This window comes from Elephas maximus, chromosome 4 (assembly GCF_024166365.1).
Source record: "Elephas maximus indicus isolate mEleMax1 chromosome 4, mEleMax1 primary haplotype, whole genome shotgun sequence".
In the NCBI taxonomy this organism is placed as follows: domain Eukaryota; kingdom Metazoa; phylum Chordata; class Mammalia; order Proboscidea; family Elephantidae; genus Elephas; species Elephas maximus.
The window spans coordinates 196002509-196021911 of record NC_064822.1 but is presented as its reverse complement, the minus strand read 5'-3'; the positions used below and the strand labels follow the sequence as shown (position 1 = coordinate 196021911).

Below are 19403 nucleotides of genomic sequence, written 5' to 3'. Positions count from 1 at the left end.
TGGGTCACATGGCAGGGCATCTGGCCTACTCTGTGCTCTTCTGCAGCCGCTTTGCCCACACGGCAAGCTTGCTGCCCGCCTCCCCCGGGTGACAAGACAGCCCACCAGCAACAGTGCTAGAATCACACCTCAGGCTGCTGAAGAGTCTGCAAGGTGCCCTTTCACCAGCAAAACATGGAATATGCCCTGTCTGAGCCGGTAACCGGAGCGCTGCAGAGAGCACACCAATGCCATGACTGCTGTCTCGGCAGCAAGCACACAGAGTGGACCATGGGGTGAGCCTTCAACTGGCCACCACTGTGTCTATGGCAGAGCAGCACCGACGGAGCAGGACAGAGGCCAGGTGAAGGTGGTGGCTCCAGCAACCACACATACAGTCCCTGTGGGTTGGCGGGAGGCAATCATTGCTGAGAACAGCAACCATCACATCTCCCAGCCTGTATCAGCATTTCTTGTGCAGACTTTGCTAGGAGAGCAGGGCACAGCTGCTGAAGGAAAGAGCGGGAAACAGGCATATGAGTACTGGGCCAGGCGCCGTGTGGATGTTTCCTCACATGTGGGTAAGCTATCTATATACCCACTGAACTCTACATGATACCCAGGAGCAGGGAGCGGTTTTACTGACCCACATAGACCAGAGCAGAGCCGTTGGGGGAGTTCAGGGTGAGAGAAGAGGAAGAGGCACGCCCCTTGGAGCTAGATTGCCCCTTAGAGTTGGCGCGCCCCCTGGAGCTGGCACGCCCCTTGGAGCTGGACTGCCCTTGGAGCTGGAGCACCCCTTGGAGCTGGACTGCCCCCTGGAGCTGGCGTGTTTCCTTGGAGCTGGAGCATTCCTTGGAGCTGGATCGCCCTTGGAGCTGGCGTGCCCCTTGGAGCTGGATGCCCCTTGGAGCTAGATCGCCCCTTAGAGTTGGCGCGCCTCCTAGAGCTGGCGCGCCCCTTGGAGCTGGACTGCCCCTGGAGCTGGAGCGCCCCTTGGAGCTGGTGCATTCTTGGAGCTGGAGAGTTCCTTGGAGCTGGACTGCCCCCTGGAGCTGGCGTGCCCTCTGGAGCTGGCGTGTTTCCTGGAGCTGGCGCGCCCCTTGGAGCTGGAGCGTTCCTTGGAGCTGGACTGCCCTTGGAGCTAGACTGCCCCTTGGAGCTGGACTGCCATTGGAGCTGGACTGCCCTTGGAGCTGGTGCGTTCCTCGGAGCTGGATAGCCCCCGGGAGCTGGATCGCCCCTTGGAGCTGGAGCGTTCCTTGGAGCTGGATCGCCCCCTGGAGCTGGACTGCCCTTGGAGCTGGATTGCCCCTTGGAGCTGGATCACCCCCCTTGGAGCTGAATAGCCCCTTGGTGCTGGATCGCCCTTGGCGCTAGCGTGTTCCTTGAAGCTGGATCGCCCCTTGGAGCTGGAGCGTTCCCTGGAGCTGGGTGGCCCCTTGGAGCCGGGTGGCCCCTTGGAGCCGGGTGGCCCCTTGGAGCCGGGTGGCCCCTTGGAGCCGGCGCGTCCCTTGAAGCTGTATTACCCCTTGGAGCTAGAGCGTTCCTTGGAGCTGGATTGCCCCTTGGAGCTGGAGCGTTCCTTGGAGCTGGATTGCCCCTTGGAGCTGGCGCATAGCTTGGAGCCGGATGGCCCCTTGGAGCCGGCGCGTACCTTGGAGCTGGCGCATTCCTTGGAGCTAGATCGTCCCTTTGAGCTGGCGCGTCCCTTGAAGCTGTATTCCCCTTGGAGCTGGCGCGTTCCTTGGAGCTGGATGGCCCCTTGGAGCCAGTGCGCCCCTCGGAGCTGGCGCACCCCTTGGAGTTGGTGCATTCCTTGGAGCTGACACCAGGACAAACCCGCTCCTGGGTGGCCTTCCCACCACATTCTGAATCTCCTCACCTTGGGCCACTGGCCTGGCTGCTGCCCTCAACCTTTCAGGGCCAAGCGCAGATGTCCTCTTCCTCCTAGCGGCCTTCCTGAGACACTTCCCTGTGTGTCTTCTCTGCCTCCACGGCTCTCCCTCCCTCAGAGTACGCACCAGGCCTTAACTCTGGTTACATCTATCTCCACCCCCACCTAGCCAAGCTTTCTCCAAGGGCAGGGCTTCTTGCAAAAGTCGCCACGGCCCTAGCAGGTACAAGAGACCAAATGCAGGGCAGACGGAGCATGCCTCACGCAGAGGAAAGCACCACCCCCTTAGGCACTACTGTGGAGTCCCCTCTCCTCCTCACAAAAAGGGAAGATTTTATTTTATGCTCAGTCGTGTCTTACAGAACCTTAACTACCAAAAACATATAGTGAACAACTACCAAGTAATTTGAGATATCACAAGTAAGATATTAACACATAAGTGATTCAAATAAACTAAAACCTAAGGATGAAAAATGGGGTGAGGCAGGACAAGGGCACCAAAGATGGGGGTGGATAAAGGCTGAGCCACAGTCAGCGCTGGGAGCTGGGAGGTCAGATGCACCGACAAGGAAGGTGAAGGGCTGAAAGCACCCAGGCTTTTGAAGACAACCACATTCATTACAACAAAAAATGCAGAGAGGTACATGGCATTCCAAAGCTTAGTCCTCCAGCTCTAACATCTAAACGACGACTTGAAAATCACGTTGTAACCGAAAGAACGGCAGGCACTGACCTTCTGAACAGGTCTGTGCAGGGACGACAGGTGAAACAAGCTGGCAGGGCAGGCACTCACCTGGGGGCAGGGCCCCCTAGGTTCCCTGATAAGCGCCCTTGCCCGTCGTACCCAGCAGCCATCCACCTGCTTCCCTCCACTCACAAGGTGATCATCACGCTGAGTAGAAGGAAGTCAGACCAGACGTTCAGAAGGCAAAGACGTCAACGCCAGGCAAAGACGCTGCATGAAAACAAAATACAGAGAAAGACTGCACAGACCACGACCACTTACTGGACTTTGTGCTCCGGTAGCTCCGCTTCCCAGCTCCATTCACACTCCAAATCATAGGCTGGACAGAATTCTGAAAAATACACGTATACGATTCCTTCACTGAATACGTACTACATAACAACTCCTTTGCATGTGCACAGAATTTCATCAATTACCGTAATAATCGGAGCTGTAGTGGCATAGTGATTAAGAGCTCGGTTGCTAACCTGAAGGTTGGGAGTTCAAATCCACCAGCCGTTCCTTGGAAACCCTATGGGGAAGTTCTACTCTGTCTACAGGGTCGCTGGTGAGTAAGAACTCACTCCACGACATCTAACAACATCCTAATACTTTACTTAGAACCTTTCTTCGAGGTGTGAGGAGCACTGTTTGCACAGCTCAGGTTACTCTCCAGCTCCTCACCTGCAGGCAGCCACTTTAAAGCAGGGCTTCAAACCTCTTTGTTCTGATTTGAACCTCTACTGAGAATCTCCATTTCTAACAAGTTCTCAGGAAGTGACACATTAAGACTCACCTGGGAATCTTGGTAAAATGTAGATTCTGATTCAGTACATCTGGGGTGGAAAAGCAAATTCTCAGCCGAAGTTGGAACTGGAAAAAATCTGCTTGAAGGGTTTCTTCCAAGGGTTGGAAGCCGTGCTTTAAAGAGCTGAGTTATCACCCTGAGAAGCATCAAGCACTGTACTCGGGAATTAACTGGAACAAAGAGCATGTGTGCGTTTGTGTGTGGGGGGCGAGGGGGGGGCCGGTGGAGGAAGGCAGGCACAGCTCAGCCTGCCTGAGGTCAGCGTAATCACCTGTCAAGGTGACCAAATCTCTGTTTTGCTTTGAATATAGGAGACTGTAGCTTCTGCCTCCAAGATGTGGGGCTTCCGGAACCTTTAAAGGGTCACAGAATACCTCAATCTGTGCTGGATGTTCTGAGAAAATGCAAACCGTGAAAACAGACATTATCTGTTCAAGGATTACAGAAAGTGTGAATTCCTGTATGCAGTCAAAAATGTGGAAGCAGTTTCTTCTTGCTTAATAAATTTGTTCTGTAAGTAAAATTAATTGCAAACTGAAATTGATTTCCAAACCCATTACCGCTGAGTTGATTCCAGTGCATAATACCCAAAAGGACAGAACAGAACTGCCCCATGGGGTTTCCAAGGAGCGCCTGGTAGGTTCCAACTGCCAACCTTTCGGTAAGCAGCGGTAGCCCTTAACCACTATGTCCCTAGGGCTTCCAAAACTGGCTTATCTGCAGCAAATACTTTTTGAAAAAATGAACTGGATGCTTCGTAGTCTCCTAATTTTATCACCATGACACAGAGAAAACAAACCAAAAATTAGTATTTCTACAACCAAAGTCACTTGGGTGCCCCCTGGTTTAGGCACACCTCGTTATAAGTGCCTAAAGTGGACTTTGGAAAACATGCACTTAATCTGATCGGGGTTAGCTTCAAAACAAATAACTTCCCTTTTTACAAACACCAGAAGCCAACAGCAGCTTCTCTGGCGGCTCAGCCTGGCAGGGAGTGTTTTCCCAGAGGTGCACGTGTCCAGTGAAAATCACCCAGAATAGGAAGAAAACTGGAGGCAGCCGCGCACGGCAGTTCTCTCACGGCACGGGGTGGTGGGGGTCACGCAGAAAAGGGCCAGAAAGATAGGAAAACGATCCCGGCTTACATAGGACTAGAAAAACAAGTGTAACTGGCTTGCTATTAATTTGTATTTTCATCACTTAAATTTGCAGAGTTCTCTGTAAAAACAGGCACGATAACCGAAAGGCGCGTGATAATGAACTTGTCTCCATTTGCTCCCCGAGACATATTCATACAAAGACCCCGCTTGGCTCTTACTGGATATACTAACCCAAACGAAACACACCTAGAGGAAAGTCTCCCAAACCCTCTTGCTAAGGCGCTTCTTTCCACGACGGCGGGCTGGGCTTGCTTCAGGAGAACACCCGTCGGCCCGGGTGCACCGTTCGCCCCCAGGAGCTGTCCCCAAGGACCCCACCCTCGGAGGAAGTCATCACCTCCTGTCCCGGGACCAGCGACTCCGCAGCGGCGATCGCCGCACGCGGCTGTCAGGCTCCGGGGAGGAAGCCAGGCCCGGCCCAGACAAAGCGGGTTCGGCCCCCAACTCCGCCGCCGGGAGCTCCCCGCTGCGCTCGGCGTCCGCCCGGTGGCCTCGCCGGCACCGCCTCGCCCGGCCCGCCCGGCCGCTACGGGGCTCGAGTCCGCTCCAACTTTCTCACTCCGCGGTCGCCCGGCGCCGACCGAGGACACCCGGCCGGAGCCTCCACCGCGCGCCAGCTGTCAGCGGGGCCGGGGCCGCCGAGCCCGGGACGCCGGGCCGACGCCGGGCCCGGGGCGCGCCTGCACCCGCCAGCTCGGGCCGGCTCGGGCCGCCGCGCATCCGGGCGGGTGGAGGCCCTCGGAGGCCGCGCGCCCCCGGCCCGGCCCGGCCCGGCCCAGACAATAGAGCCGGCGCCCCCGCCCCGGCCCGGCCTCGCCCCGGGCGCCCGCCGGCCCGAGCCCCCGCCCCGAGCCCCGCCGGCCCGACCCCCGCCCGGCGCCCGGCCGCTCCGAGGCCCGCCGCCGCCCGAGCGGAGGGGGCCGCCCGCCCGCCCGCGGCCTCGCGCACTCACCTGGGCGCGGGCTGGCGCCGGCGTGGCTCCCGGCCGGCCGCGGACCGACGGACGACGCCGACCGACGCGCTCCCATTCATTAGCCGCGGCTTTGTCTCGCCCCCGCGCCCCTCCCGCGCCCGCCGGCCCGCGACGCCGCCGCCGCCGCCGCCCAAGCCCCGCCCCCAGGACGCCGCCGCCGGACGCAGCCCCGCCCCGCCCGGGGCCGCCCCCGCGACGCCGCAGCACGCAGCACCGCCCCCGGCCCGCCTCCTGCCGCCGAGGCCACCCAAAGCCCGCCCCCGAGGAGCCGCGGCCGGACGCACGCGGACTCCGCCCAGGCCCCGCCCCCGCGACGCCGTCACCGCCCAGGCCCCGCCCCCGCGGTGGTGGTCCGGGCGCCGCACCACCCCAGGCCCCTCCTCCGAGACGCCGCCGCCGGAGCGAGCACTACCGCGGTCCCAGCCCAGCAGCCGTGACGCCGTAGGACGCACAGCGCCCCGCCCGGGCACCGCCCCCGTGACGCCCTCAAGTCGCCCGCCGCCTCTGCTCGAGGCCACGCCCCGACCGCCAGGCCCCGCCCAGGCCGCGCGGCCCGGACGGTGCCAGAGCGCGCAGGCGCAGTCCCGCACGCGTCGGCCCGCCGCCGCGGCCTCCCGGCCGGGCAGGCGCAGGGGGAGGGGCCGGGGGCGGGGCCGGCAGGGGGAGGAGCCGCGGGCGGCGGGGCGGGGCTGCAGGAAGCGAGGGGCGCGGCCGCGGTTTCTCCTCGCGCGGCAGTTGACGGCGGCCCGGCGCCCACGCGGCCCCCACCGCGGGGTTTCCGGCCGCCCAGGAGCGGCGAGCGCGCGGGGGCTTCCGGGCCGAGGCGGCGAGGGCGCCGGGCATGCGCGCCGCGGGACTGTGCCGCCCGGGCCCGCCGCGCACGTGCCGGCCGGTGCTGCGGAGGCGGGTCCGCGCGCGGGAGGGCTCAGGCGCTCACGGAAGGCGGCAGGTGTGCGCAGGTGCGCTCGCCCGAGCCCCAAAGCCTCAGGGGCCGCCGCTCCCCGCGACGCCCCCGGGCCGCTGGGCTGGGTGTCCGCGCCGGCGCTGCGCCACAGCGTCGGGGTGCCCGCACCCGCCTCGGCTTGTGCGCCCCACCTGGGCCCTGGCTCACCTGCACCCGAAGGCCTCTCCTAACCGGTCGCACCGGCTGGGCACCAGCGCGCCTCGCTGCCTCGTCCGGGCTTCCGTTCTGTTCAAGCCCTTAAGTCTACGGCGATAAGGGCGCCTGCACGGGCCCTGGCCTCGGTGAGGGAGAGCAGGGATGAAATCCGCGGCCCAGCAGGAGCTGGGCGGCCAGGGAGGCGAGGGGGACAAGGGGACGTGGAAGGGCCTGTGAACAGCCACTAGGGCTGCAGAGGGTGCGGAACACTCGCCACCCAGGAATCTGGCCCCCGTATTTTAATGTAAAATCCCCAGCTTTTAAGTGTTGGAAACGAACGCAGACTTCTGTGCAGAGCAGACTGTGCAGGCTGAATGTGGCCCCTCGTGTGTGGCGCTGTCCTGGACCCCCACTCGCTGCCCACAGGAATGAAACGTTCACAACAAGTGTCTGAACAAGTGGTTTAGTTCAATAACTCGAGTCAGGACGTGCACCCTTCTGCTCTGAACGTCCCAATCTGCTCCTCTGCCAACCCACCCACACCCTCCCGGCCCACCTCCTCTGCTGCTGTGCTGTGGTCTTAACTCTTCCAGACTGTCCAGGCAGGTGAGGACTGAGGGCCTAATCACAACCTGTCTCATTTACTTATTAATGATCTAATCTCCTTGGGAACCGATTTTGTTTTTTACTCTCCCTGGCGGTTCCCAGGTCCTAGATGTGGCTTGGTTCACAACAGTGGCTGGTATTTGCTGTCAGCAAGCTTTGGCAGCAGGCCACATCCACCTGCCACCTGTTCTTGTACAGGCCACAAGCTAAGGTTTATGCATTTCAAAATAATATCTCATTATTCTTTATTTTCATGTGAAAATTATATGAAATCCAAATTTTAGTATCTTTTTAAATACAGTTTAAAACCAAAATGCTCCACAGAAGCAAGAATGGGGAAACTTCATCTTGCTTACTTGGGACATGTCATCATGAAAGGCCACTCATTAGAAACGGACATCATGTTTAGTGAAGTACAAGGTCGGCAAAAACAAGGGAAACCTCCATAAGATGGACTGACCTAATACCACAAGAGTGGGGTCAAACACACCAATGATCATGGACATGCTGCACGAATGGGCTGTTTCCTTCTGTTATAGGTAAGGCTACCAGGATGCGGAGCCAACTATGGCAACTACCAAGAGTTTAATTGGACAGACCCACACCCATTCACTTTGCGTTGGCAGTGCATCAGCAGAATCGAGACGTTGTGACAGACCGTGTGGCCCACAAAGCTGAAAATATTAACTATCTGGCCCCCTACTGAAAAAATTTCTGACCCCTGGTTAAGATGAAGGAAGCCTCCTCCCTGGCCCCTCTGTGCTGACATGCCTCCACTGAGAGCCTCTAGAGCCCTCCTTCCCATTTCATGTAGAGTCAAACCCAGAGTCCTGACAATGACAGCAGCAAGGCCCACACTCTGGCTCCTGTCGTCTTCCTTCCTGGCCTCTTCTACCTCGGTCCCACCGTCCTCCTTGATGCCCCACCTCAGGCCTTTACACTGTCTGTTCCCTCTGCCTGCATAATCTTCCCCACTGCACCCCCTCCTTCAGATCTTTGCTCCAATGTCACCTGATCCAAGAGGCTCTGCAGACTAGCACACCAACCTCTCTCACTCCCTTTACTGACTCAGTTTTTCTCTGGCATATCATGTATTGATGGGTTCGTGGTCTGTCTCCCCCACTAGAATTCACACTCCTGCGGGAAAGGTGTGCAGCTATATTTGCATTCCAAGAACAGTAGGCCTCACATGCACCTGACCTGAGCTATGGTGTTTTCAGCTGGCTCATATGCATCCAAAAGCTGGACCTTGAATAAGGAAGCCCGAAGAACAACTGATGCCTTTGAATTACGGTGTTGGCAAAGCATACTGAGCATATCATGGGCTGCCAAAAGAACGAACAAATCTGTCTTGGAAGAAGTACAGCCAGGATGATCCTAAGAAGCAAGGATGGAAAGACTTCGTCTCACATACTTTGGACATGTTATTATGAGGCACCAGATCCTGGAGAAGGACATCATGTTTGGTACAGGGCCAGCGAAAAAGATGACCGTCAATGAGATGCATTGACAAAGTGGCTATAACAATTGGCTCCAACATAGCAAAGATTGTGAGGATGGCAGAGGAGTGGACAGTGTTTTGTTCTGTTGTACATAGGGTTGCTTTGAGTTAGAACCAAACTGAAGCCCCCTAACAACAACCACAAAGTCCTTGTGGAGCAAGCAGACTGAGTCCTCATCTGGGCTTCCAACCAACTCATTCAGCTTCCAACCCCTGCTGAAATTTGCATTTCTAACAAGTTGCCAGGCAATGCGACTGCTGTTGGTTAGGGACCATCCTGAGAACCACCACTAAAGCAGTGGTTCTGAAAATTTATTATGGATAAGGATCACCAGGGGATCTTGTGAAACTGTAGATTGTGATTCCTTACATCTGGATGGAAATGCAAGTTCTCAGCAGGGGCTCGAACCTGCACAAAATGGTTGAAAGCCCAGAAAGTCACATAAGCTGTTTTTGTGGCAATTGAAGCAATGTATAACTAAAATGCAGTACCTGATTTATGGTTTTCACATAATTGAATAAAAAGGCTATAGAACAGAACTGTTTACATCTTTCCTGCCATTCTATTAAAACAACAGCTAACCCACAGCTTTAAAAAGAAAAAGATTTATGAATTAAAACCTAATCATCGCAATTGACGAGACAGGCTATTTCTAGTGAAATTCTTTAAAAAAAAAAAAATGGATCTACAGCATCTGGCCTGAAGAACTAGGAGTAAGGCACATGTAGACATGACGTAGAAAGCTGGACAGTGACACTCCAACTCGGACCTGCGAGTCCCTCACCTGATGTCCTACATGGCCCCGACTGGAGCGAGTCGGCAGCCCCAGTGGCAGACACAGCCAATGCCTAATAAGCAACAGTATCTTTTAGCCTGGAGGCTTCATCAAGAGTTTCAATACTGAAAGTATATTAAGGGAAGATTCACTTTCAAAAAGATAAGTTTTTCAAAATGTTCCATCATGAGCCTGGATTGGCTAAAGCTACTGTTTTCAGTGGACGTGTTGAACAGCCTTTCTGAAGGGACGGTACTTGGGGGGCAGCCCAGAAACCTGACAGCCAGGGCCGAAAGGGCTGGCCAAGATGACTTCTTTAGGTTCCAGTAGGTTAACGGATCACAGCTGTGTTCAAGCACCTCTTCCTCCAAGTAGGCAAGCACCATGTCTTCAGGCAACTTTGTCTTCTCTCTCAGATCTTTTCTCTTCATCTTGGCCATGAGCGACCACAGGTTTTCCTCTGCCACAGAGTCTTTAGATGGCGAACCTGCACCACACCCATTGGAAACAGGTTTATCATCTGAGGTAGAATTCAGTATTTCTAGTTCCCTGATTAAATCTTGCTTGTACTGCTCAGCCTCCTCTTCTGTAAATAAGGAGGTTTTGTAACGTGGGTCCAAAAGCGTAGCAAAAACGTACCTTGGATCGTGGAGGGTGGAGGACAAGCGGCTCACCATGGCTTCCTTCAAAGACTTCAGCATGGTGTCAATGCCCATAGTCTCCTCAAACAGCATCTCAATTTTCCTATTAAGGATGTGGATCATGGGAATCACCTGGCTGAGAGCAGACACGTGTGTGCTCATCTCCCGACTTGCGGCATCAAAGGGTTTCAGCGCATGGCACACGGACTGCATGAATTCCCACTGGTCACAACTGATCAGCTCCCTAAAGTTATACTCGATGGACATCTCATTAATGGCCCTTTTCTGTTCAATGAGTCTTTCAAGCATGTGAAATGACGTGTTCCATTTGGATGGAACGTCTTGAATCAGATGGTGCTGGGGCAACTCGTATTCTTTCTGCAGCTCTGCTAGTTTCTCTTTTGCTTTGGGCGACCGATGGACCCGCTCACATATCTTCCGTGCAATGCTCAGTAAGTTCTGAACCATCCTCTGACTTTTGATGGCCTCATTCACAATGAGGTTCACCGTGTGGCTGAAGCATTGCACGCTCGAGTGATCCCCTTCGTTCAAGGTCTTCCCGATGCTGGGGTTGTCAGTCACAGTGATGCCAACCTGAAGGCCAATGGATGTCACCCAGGCTTCCCACCAATATTCCAGCTGCTTCTGAATGCTGTTGCCACCGTAGTCGCAATCAATCTGCGACACGTCCAAGAGTGCTGAGCAATGGTGGTCTTCACAGCGGGGTCGGACTGACGATGCAAAGGTGACCCAGTGAGCTGTCAGGGTCAGGTACTCACGTGTCTGGTTACTCATCCATATCCCAGATGTGAAGTGGACCACGCCACTCTCAGCTTCCTTAAGATGGGACAGAATGATCTGTTTCACATTATCGTACATACCTGGAATAGCTGTCCTGGAGAAGTAAGACGGTGAGGGTAAAGAGTACTGAGGTTTCAAGTATTCGAGCAGCCTGTTAAAGCCAACATTGTCTACAAAAGAATATGGCTGAAGGTCAAGTGCAATCATTTCAGCTATGAGACTTGTTATTTTTTTGGCAACTGGGTGAGAATCACAGAACTTTTCACTGGTGTCGTCATAGGATGAAGCACCTAGTAACTCTGTGCTCAGTGGCATATGCATTTCTGGAGAAGAGGGCAACACTGTCTCTGAGGCGTCACTTTTTAGTACGTTGCCATGAAACCTCTGTAAGTGTCTTAAAAGGCAGCTGGTACCTAAGTTCGTTGGCTTCTTTCCCCTGCTTATTGTTCGTCCACAGTGCAAGCACACGACTTTAGTGGAGTCTGCCGAACAAATAGAAAAATGATTCCACAGTTTTGAGGTCTTTTTGCTATTAACAGGAAATATAACCTGATTATCTTTTGAAACCATTGTGGGCAAGTCCGTTAATCTGGAGGCGCTTTCTGCAGAAGCCAGAGTGGCATATGGGGAATTGGCCAGACTTGCGCTTAGGAAGCCCCTTTGGTTCCCAACAACCTCAGGGTGGCGTCTGTAGAGATGCCTCATCAAACAGCTGGTGCCCACATCGCCCTTCTTCCCCCGACTGATAACACAGCTGCAGTATCTACATACTGCCTTCAGACTGTCCATGGGAGCTAATGAAAAATGATGCCAAACTTCTGACTTAAGTCTCTTCATGACCTTTTTATTCTGCTGAAACACAGTGCCAGATTCAAAGACCCGAGGACTTGGTCCGTCACCCTGCTTCTCAGGAGAAGACACCATGGACACATCGCCAACATCCTCAGATGACGACAGCAGTGACACATCCTCCAGTAACGTTTCTCCAGGATGAAAATGAAAATGGACGTCTTCAGGGAGCCTGTCAGGAGAGGAGGATGCTGAGGTGGGTTCTCCAACCACTTTCCCTGGAGACGACGACCTGGAATTGAAGTCTCCATCTGAATGCTGTAGAGATGGCACCAGAGTGGGAGGGGTGGAGTACAGGGGTGGGATGCCCGTGCCACCCCCATTCTCCTGCAGGACAATGGAGCGATGGGCCCTCCACATGTGCCTGATCAGACAGCTTGTCCCAAGAGCCTTTCCATTCTTCCCTCGGCTGAACTCATTCCTGCAGTGAATGCAAACAGCTTTGGAGTTGTCTAAAGGAGACAGATAGAAGTGTTTCCAGACAGCAGACCTTCTTGTGCAGCCTGATGTACTCTTTGGAACCGTGAGGCTTTTTTTCACGCTGTTTTCAACCGCATCATCATAATTGAAACTGGCCAAGTGTGGCGATGATCCCACCATAGCTTCTTCTTTGCTGTATTTCTCAGAAATGGACATGTCAGATGAAATTTCTTCAGAAGAAACGACAGACACAGATTCCTCAGTTATTCGATCAGGGGATGGTATCTTAGATGCAACTGTTTTGCCAGGTTTTATGGGTGAGAGTATGGTGCTTAGGTCTCCTGCATCTGCAGACTGGGGTGGGAGCAGAAGCGAAGGAGAAGAAAAGGAGGCCATGCCAGATGCGCTGCCATTTTCCTGAATGAGCACAGTAGGGTGAGCTCTTTTCATGTGTCTCATGAGACAACTGGTACTTAAGTCTTTTTCATTTTTACCTCGACTAAATTCTTTCATACAGTACATACATATTGCTTTAGTACTATCTCGAGGAGAGATAAAAAAGTGTTTCCAAGCTGGAGATTTCTTCCTGGAGTTTATGGTTCTGCTGGAGAGAAGGCTCTGTGTCACAGCTTCCATTGCGACATCATACAGGGTGCTGCTGTACTGTGAGAACAAGGAGCCATAGTCATTCTCGTTGTCGGAGTGCAGGTACTTCCCGGGGGGTGGGCAGGCACAGTCTGCCTCTCTGCCCTCCAGGTGCTCTTCCCCGCTGTCTGTGTGCTGCAGGTGCCCTCGCTCACTTCTCAAATCCATCCTCTCCAAACTGTGACTGGGAATCCGATCACCATCTTCCACTGCTATTTTAAAAGTTATTTTATCAGAAACAAACTCGCTGTCCACTTTTGGACAAGTGTCCTGGCTATTATCCATGATGGACCATGGCTATTCTTGCTGCTTCATCATGTTAATGCATGAGGTTGGTACAAAGCTGATCCAAACACTCATTTGTGCCCCAAACATAGATACTCTTCAGGTTTTCATAAAAAGTCTATCTTTTGAGGAGTTTTGGTAAACATGACTAACCACAAATCTTCCTGAAAGAAAATATGCAGCTCAGGTGAGCAAACCATCTTCAGGCACACATCACTGCCTTCCAGGAGTTCTACTGTGAAATCCTTCGTGGTGTCCACATAGCCTTATGTCCTGGAGGCTTGCCTCGGGGCTTAGAAACAGGATCCTTTTCATCTTGAGAGCAAAAACATGATCCTTTTGCATCACCTATAAAAGATGAAATTGAATTAAACATTGGACTACATCATACATTTAAAATATATCCTATCATGGACTATCAGCTTCAATATGTGTGGAAAAGAATTTCATAAAAGTTAGTTAAAATTGTCCCCGGATTCTCTGTTAACCCAGTACTAAAACCATTCCTGAAGCCAACTCTTCAAAGATTAGACTGACTATAAGATGTAAAATGAATACTCGTGCAGAGTGTGCTTCTTAGCTCAAGTACATACATGTGACTAAATGGGAGCTCCTATCTGGAGGGGAGGTGAGAAAGCAGAAAGGGACAGGGGTGGTTAAATGGATATGGGAAATCCGGGGTGGAAAGGTGGGGGAGAGCAACTAGAGTCACATAACAATGTGTGTATACATTTTGGAAGAAAAACTAGAGTTGTAAAATTTCACTTAAAGTACAATTAAAAAAGAAAAAAAGTATTTAAAATCAACATAGTGAAGAGACAACCCACAGATTTAGAAGGCAGTTCTACTCTGTCCTATAGGATCACTATGAATTGGAATCGATTCCATGGCAATGGATTTCGGTTTTTTTTTTGTTTATACCAGATAAGGGCCTAATATCCAAAATACGTAAGAAACTTCTACAACTTAACAATAAAAAGACAAACGACCCTATCAAAAACTGGGCAGAGGACTTGATCAGACACATTCAGATGACCAAGAAGGACATGAGAAGATGTTTAACATCATTAGCCATTAGAGAGATGCAAATCAAAACCACAATGAGATTTTTATGGTGCTTTGTACCCATTAGAATGGCGGTAATCAAAAAAACTAAAAGCAGCAGGTATTGGTGAGTTTGTGGAGAAACCGGAACCCCCATCCATTGCTGGTGGGAATAAAAATAGTGCAGCCGCCCTGGAAAACAGTTTGGCGCTTCCTCAAAAAGTTGAACATAGAACTACCATATGACCCAACAATCCCAATCTTAGGTACGTACCCAGAAGTTAACGTAGAAACACAAACAGAAACCTGAAAACCAGTGTTCTTTGCAGCACTTTTCACAATAGTCAACAGGTGGAAGCAAATGAAATAGCCATCAACAGATGAATAAACAGAGTATGGTGTAGACATACAATGGAATATTACTCAGCCATAAAGAGAAATGAAGTCCTGATGCACGCTACAACATGGATAAACCTTGAAAACAACATGCTGAGCAAAATAAGCCAGTCACTAAAGGATAAACACTATATGAACTTACTTACATGCAGTGCTGGAAGTGTTCACTTTTCTATGCCAAGAAATTTGGAAGACAGCTACCTGGCCAACCGACTAGAAGACATCCATATTTATGCCAAGTCCCGAGAAAGGTGATCCAACCAAATGCAGAAATTATCAAACAATACTATTAATATCATGTGCAAGTAAAATTTTGCTGAAGATCATTCAAAAGTGGCTGCAGCAGTACACTGACAGGGAACTGCCGGAAATTCAAGCCGGATTCAGAAGAGGACATGGTACCAGCGATATCACTGCTGATGTAGGATGGATCCTGGCTGAAAGTAGAGAATACCAGAAAGATGTTTACCTGTGTTTTATTGACTATGCTGAGGCATTTGACTGTGTGGATCACATCAAATTATGGACAACATTGTGAAGAATGGGGATTCAAGATAACTCTGCTCATGAGAAACCTGTACACAGATCAAGAGGCAGTCATTCAAACAGAATAAGGGGATACTGAGTAGTTTAAAGACAGGAAAGGTGTGCATCAGGGTTGTATCCTTGCACCACACCTATTCTATCTGTATGCTGAGCAAATAATCCGAGAAGCTGGACTGTATGAAGAAGAACAGGGTATCAGGATTAGAGCAAGACTCATTAATAACCTGCATTATGCAGATGGCAAAACCTTGCTTGCCGAAAGTGAAGAGGACTTGAAGCAGTTACTGATGAAGATCAAAGCCCAAAGCCTTCAGTATGAATTACACCTCAACATAAAGAAAACAAAAATCCTCACAAGTGTACCAATGAGCAACATCACGAGAAAAGGAGAAAAGACTGAAGTTGTCAAGGATTTCATTTTGGATACACAATCAACACCCATGGAAGCAGCAGTCAAGAGATCAAAAGTCACACTGCACTGGGTAATCTGCTGCAAAGACCTCTTTAAAGTGTTGAAAAACAAAGATGTCACCTTGAAGACTAAGGTGTGCCTGATCCAATCTCATGCCTCATAGGCATGAGAAAGCTCAATGATGAATAGGGGAGACTGAAGAAGAACTGACACCTCTGCGTTGTGGTGCTGGCGAAGAATACTGAATATAGCAGGGACCGCCAAAAGAACGAACAAATCTGTCTAAGTGCAACCAGGATGCTTCTTGGAAGCAAGGATGGCAAGACTTGGTCTCACATACTTTGGATATGTCATCAGGAGAGATGAGGCCCTGGAGAGGGACGTCGTGCTTGGTAAAGTAGAGGGCCGGCGAAAAGGAGGAAGACCCTCAACAAGATGAACTGACACAGTGGACACAACAGTGGGCTCAAGCGTAACGATTGTGAGGATGGTGCGGGGCCGGGCAGTGTCTCGCGCTGTTGTATACAGGGTCGCTATGAGTCGGAACAGACTTGACGGCACCTACCAACAACAACAAGGATTATTAGTGGTTACCTGGGGTAGAAGAGAGAAGAGAACGGGGGCGTTTTGCCTAGGGAGCGTTGAGTTGATGTTAATGGTGATGGAAAAATCTGGAAAAAGACAGTGGAAAAGGTCGTACAACATGAAGAACAGATTCAAGGTCACTGAATTGTGCACGTGGAAGCTGCTGAATCAATGAAGGTTTTGCTGTGTGTGTTTTTACTTCCCAAAGCCAACTCTTCAGGCAGGGATTGGGCATTGGGACAGAAAATGATGCTGGTGAAGAGTGAGCTTCCTGGATTAAGTAGACACATGAGACTATGTGAGCAGCTCCTGTCTGGAGGGGAGACAGGAGGGCGGAGAGGGTTAGAAGCTGGCCGAACGGACACGAAGAGAGACAGTGGAGGGAAGGAGTGTACTGTCTCATTAGGGGAAGAGCAATTAGGAGTATACAGCAAGATGTGTATAAATTTTTACATGAGAGGCTGACTTGACTCGTAAACTTTCACTTAAAGTACAATGAAAACTAAAAAAAAAAAAAAAAGTTCTATATGCTGCCTACAAGAGACACACCTTAGGCTTAAAGACATGAACTAAAACTCAAAGGATGGAAAAAAATATATCAAGCAAACAACAGTCATGAAACAGCAGGAGTGGCGATTTTAATTTCTGACAAAATAGACTTGAAAGTAAAATCCACCACAAAGGATAAGGAAGGATACTATATAGTGATTAAAGGGTCAATACACCAGGAGGATATAACCGTAATAAATATATATGCACCCAACCACAGGGCTCCAATACATAAAACTCTAACAGCATTGAAGACAGAGAGGGACAGCTCCACAGTATTAGGAGGCTTCAACACAAAACTTTAGGTGGAGGACAGAACATCCAGAAAGCTCAATTAAAAAAAGTGAAGTGGAAAAAGTTGTTTTCTTTTTTGCAATCTACTTACACAATGAAAATAACCTGACACTGCAAAATAAACCAAAAATGAAGAATTCAAATTCAAACAACCTATTAATAAAGAATTAGGAGACTATGAACAGAAACCTCCAATAGCATAAAAAAAGGTTGTTTTGATATATAATTTATGCCCCTACTCAAGGTACAACACAGGTACCCATGGCTGATAGCAGAGAGGCCCGATGGCGGAGAAGCATATACTGCAGAGAAGGCAGCCACCCAGCAGAGAAGCCAAGGTGGGGCATCTGCCTGGCAGAGGGCAGAGAAGCAGTGTCTGCTGACCGCTTGAGGCCTATATGCCTCCTGACGCTGTTCCTCTTACAGTAAAACCTGTGACAGCCGGGACCTGTGTAAGATGGAAACCTGTCTGAGAAGAAAAACGCAAACGTTTCCCACTAATACAGAGCGATAGAATAGTGGTAAGACTGTACCCTGTCAAAGGCAGAAATCTTGGGAGACCCAGAGGAAAAGGCGGTCCCAGTGAATTCCGGCTCCCACAGGTTTCACAGTACTTCCATGTCGATCCTGGTCCATAACCAGCTACTTCCCTAACAAACCACATAACTGTGAGTATGGTCTATGAATCCTGTGTGGCCGTTGCAACAAATTGGGGAGATAGTAGGAAGGCGGAGGTATACCCGACTTCTGCCTCGTAGGAACCAGCTTTGTGCTGATCCTGATTCTTAGCCCTCCTGAGTTTAGACAGTTCACGTCGCTGTATTACAACTGTGCAGGAACTAGACTAGACAGCAGGGAAACCATGCGGCCACGCCTCGGGGGCCTGACAGCCCGCAGGAGAGACAACAATCACCGAGTATCTTACAGTTTCAACTAATGGGAGATTCACGATGTTGTGAAGGGATAAAGGAGCAGGACAGGACTGAGATCAGGAAGGGGCAGGAGTTATCAGGACACGATAAGCGAGGAAATATTAAAGGATGATGAATGGGCGTGGGGTAGGAGTGGAGCAGTTCAATGATAAAGTAAAAAAGTAACAAAAACATTCTCAGCAATTGGCTGCATAAATACCCTGAAGAGCACTCACTATAACAAAACTAGGCTCTAGAAAATATACAACAAATGTACTCTTTAAAGCCTCCCTTAGCTTACAAAAAAGGCCAGAACTCTCCAAGGGAAATGAGCAAACAAACGGACAAGTGAGGGGAAAACACATGGGAGAGGTGAGCCAAGCCGTCAACACATGTGAACGTGAGGCCGTCTGAGGGCAAATGCTTCAACTACTTGGGCTGAGGCCATACTCTGAGCCACCACAAAGTAGGGGAACTGAACCCGAGACTCCTGAATCGTTCCGGAATCAAAGCATCAAGGTAGCCATACATTACCTTCCAAACCAGGACGTTTCCGAGAATGAAAGGGAGTGAGCTGGGACAAAAGACTCAAATCAAACACGTCCTAGGCAGAGGAGGATGTGTGTGATCATCCTGTAAAGTGTTCCAGGTTCAACAGAACCACTTTGCAGAATAAATGCAGATTGTTTCTGAAGGAGAGAATTCCCAATAATGAGTCTTACAAAGTTCAGCCAAATAAAAATGCAAAATAAAAATTAGCATGAAAATAAAGTATCACTGGACACACAAGGAAACACCTACCATTATGTGAGAGTCGGCAAAAGCAGTGAACAGATGCAGAATTCCAGGGACCTCACTTACAGGAATCACCGCATACTGGATACAACATAGGTACATATTACATACAACTATTTCTTTAAACGTTATATGCATTCACATGTAACTGTGTAATATTCTCTGTATATATTCCACATACATAACTGCTTTTAAAAAATAAAATATAGCAATAAAAAAAATGACAAAAAGAAAATGAAAAGCCAGATTTGGAAGATACAACACTTGGAAGTATAAATACATGCCAATCAAGAGCACAATGGCACACATCCACTGACAGGATAGCTACAATCACAAAGCCAGACAACAAGAAGTGCTGCGAAGACGCGGAGAGACGGGAAGCCTCATGCATTGCTAGCAGGAATGCAAAATGGTGCAACCACTTTGCCCAATAACTTGGTAAGTTCCTCAAAATTTAAACATACATTACAATCTGGCCCAATTCCACCCCTAGGTGTATACCCAGAAGAAGTGAAAACATGCTTATGCAAAAACTGTCCACAAATGTTCACAGCAGTGTTCACAACAGCCAAAAATAGAAACAACCAAACGTCAACGGATGAATGGATAAATAAGATGTGGTAAATCCATACGACGAAGTAATATTTAGTGATTAAAAAAAAATGAAGCTCTGATATACACTACAACGTGGACAAACCGTGAAAAAC

General features: G+C 50.6%; 2 protein-coding genes across 9 annotated transcripts in view; both read right to left on the bottom strand.

Moving 5' to 3' along the window:
• The window catches only part of LOC126076177 (zinc finger BED domain-containing protein 4-like), a 125487-nt gene that overhangs the window by 63196 nt on the left and 42888 nt on the right, over positions 1 to 19403 (bottom strand). For 2 of the 5 annotated variants that reach the window (XM_049884700.1, XM_049884698.1), the window contains exons 1-2: positions 5521 to 5660; positions 2883 to 2952 (exon numbers count right to left, since the gene is read on the bottom strand). The gene's annotated coding sequence lies outside the window, so the exon portion shown is untranslated. Of the gene's footprint in view, positions 1 to 2882; positions 2953 to 3396; positions 5246 to 5520; positions 5661 to 19403 lie in introns of those variants that run through there. The other 3 variants (XM_049884701.1, XM_049884699.1, XM_049884702.1) reach the window with 3 other exon arrangements.
• Positions 7204 to 19403, bottom strand: part of LOC126076178 (zinc finger BED domain-containing protein 4-like) — a 55089-nt gene continuing 42889 nt past the window's right edge. For 2 of the 4 annotated variants that reach the window (XM_049884704.1, XM_049884705.1), the window contains exon 3: positions 7204 to 13512. In XM_049884704.1, the coding sequence (XP_049740661.1) occupies positions 9643 to 13164 (3522 nt within the window). In that variant the 5' untranslated portion in view covers positions 13165 to 13512 and the 3' untranslated portion in view covers positions 7204 to 9642. The remainder of the gene's footprint in view (positions 13513 to 19403) is intronic. The other 2 variants (XM_049884703.1, XM_049884706.1) reach the window with 1 other exon arrangement.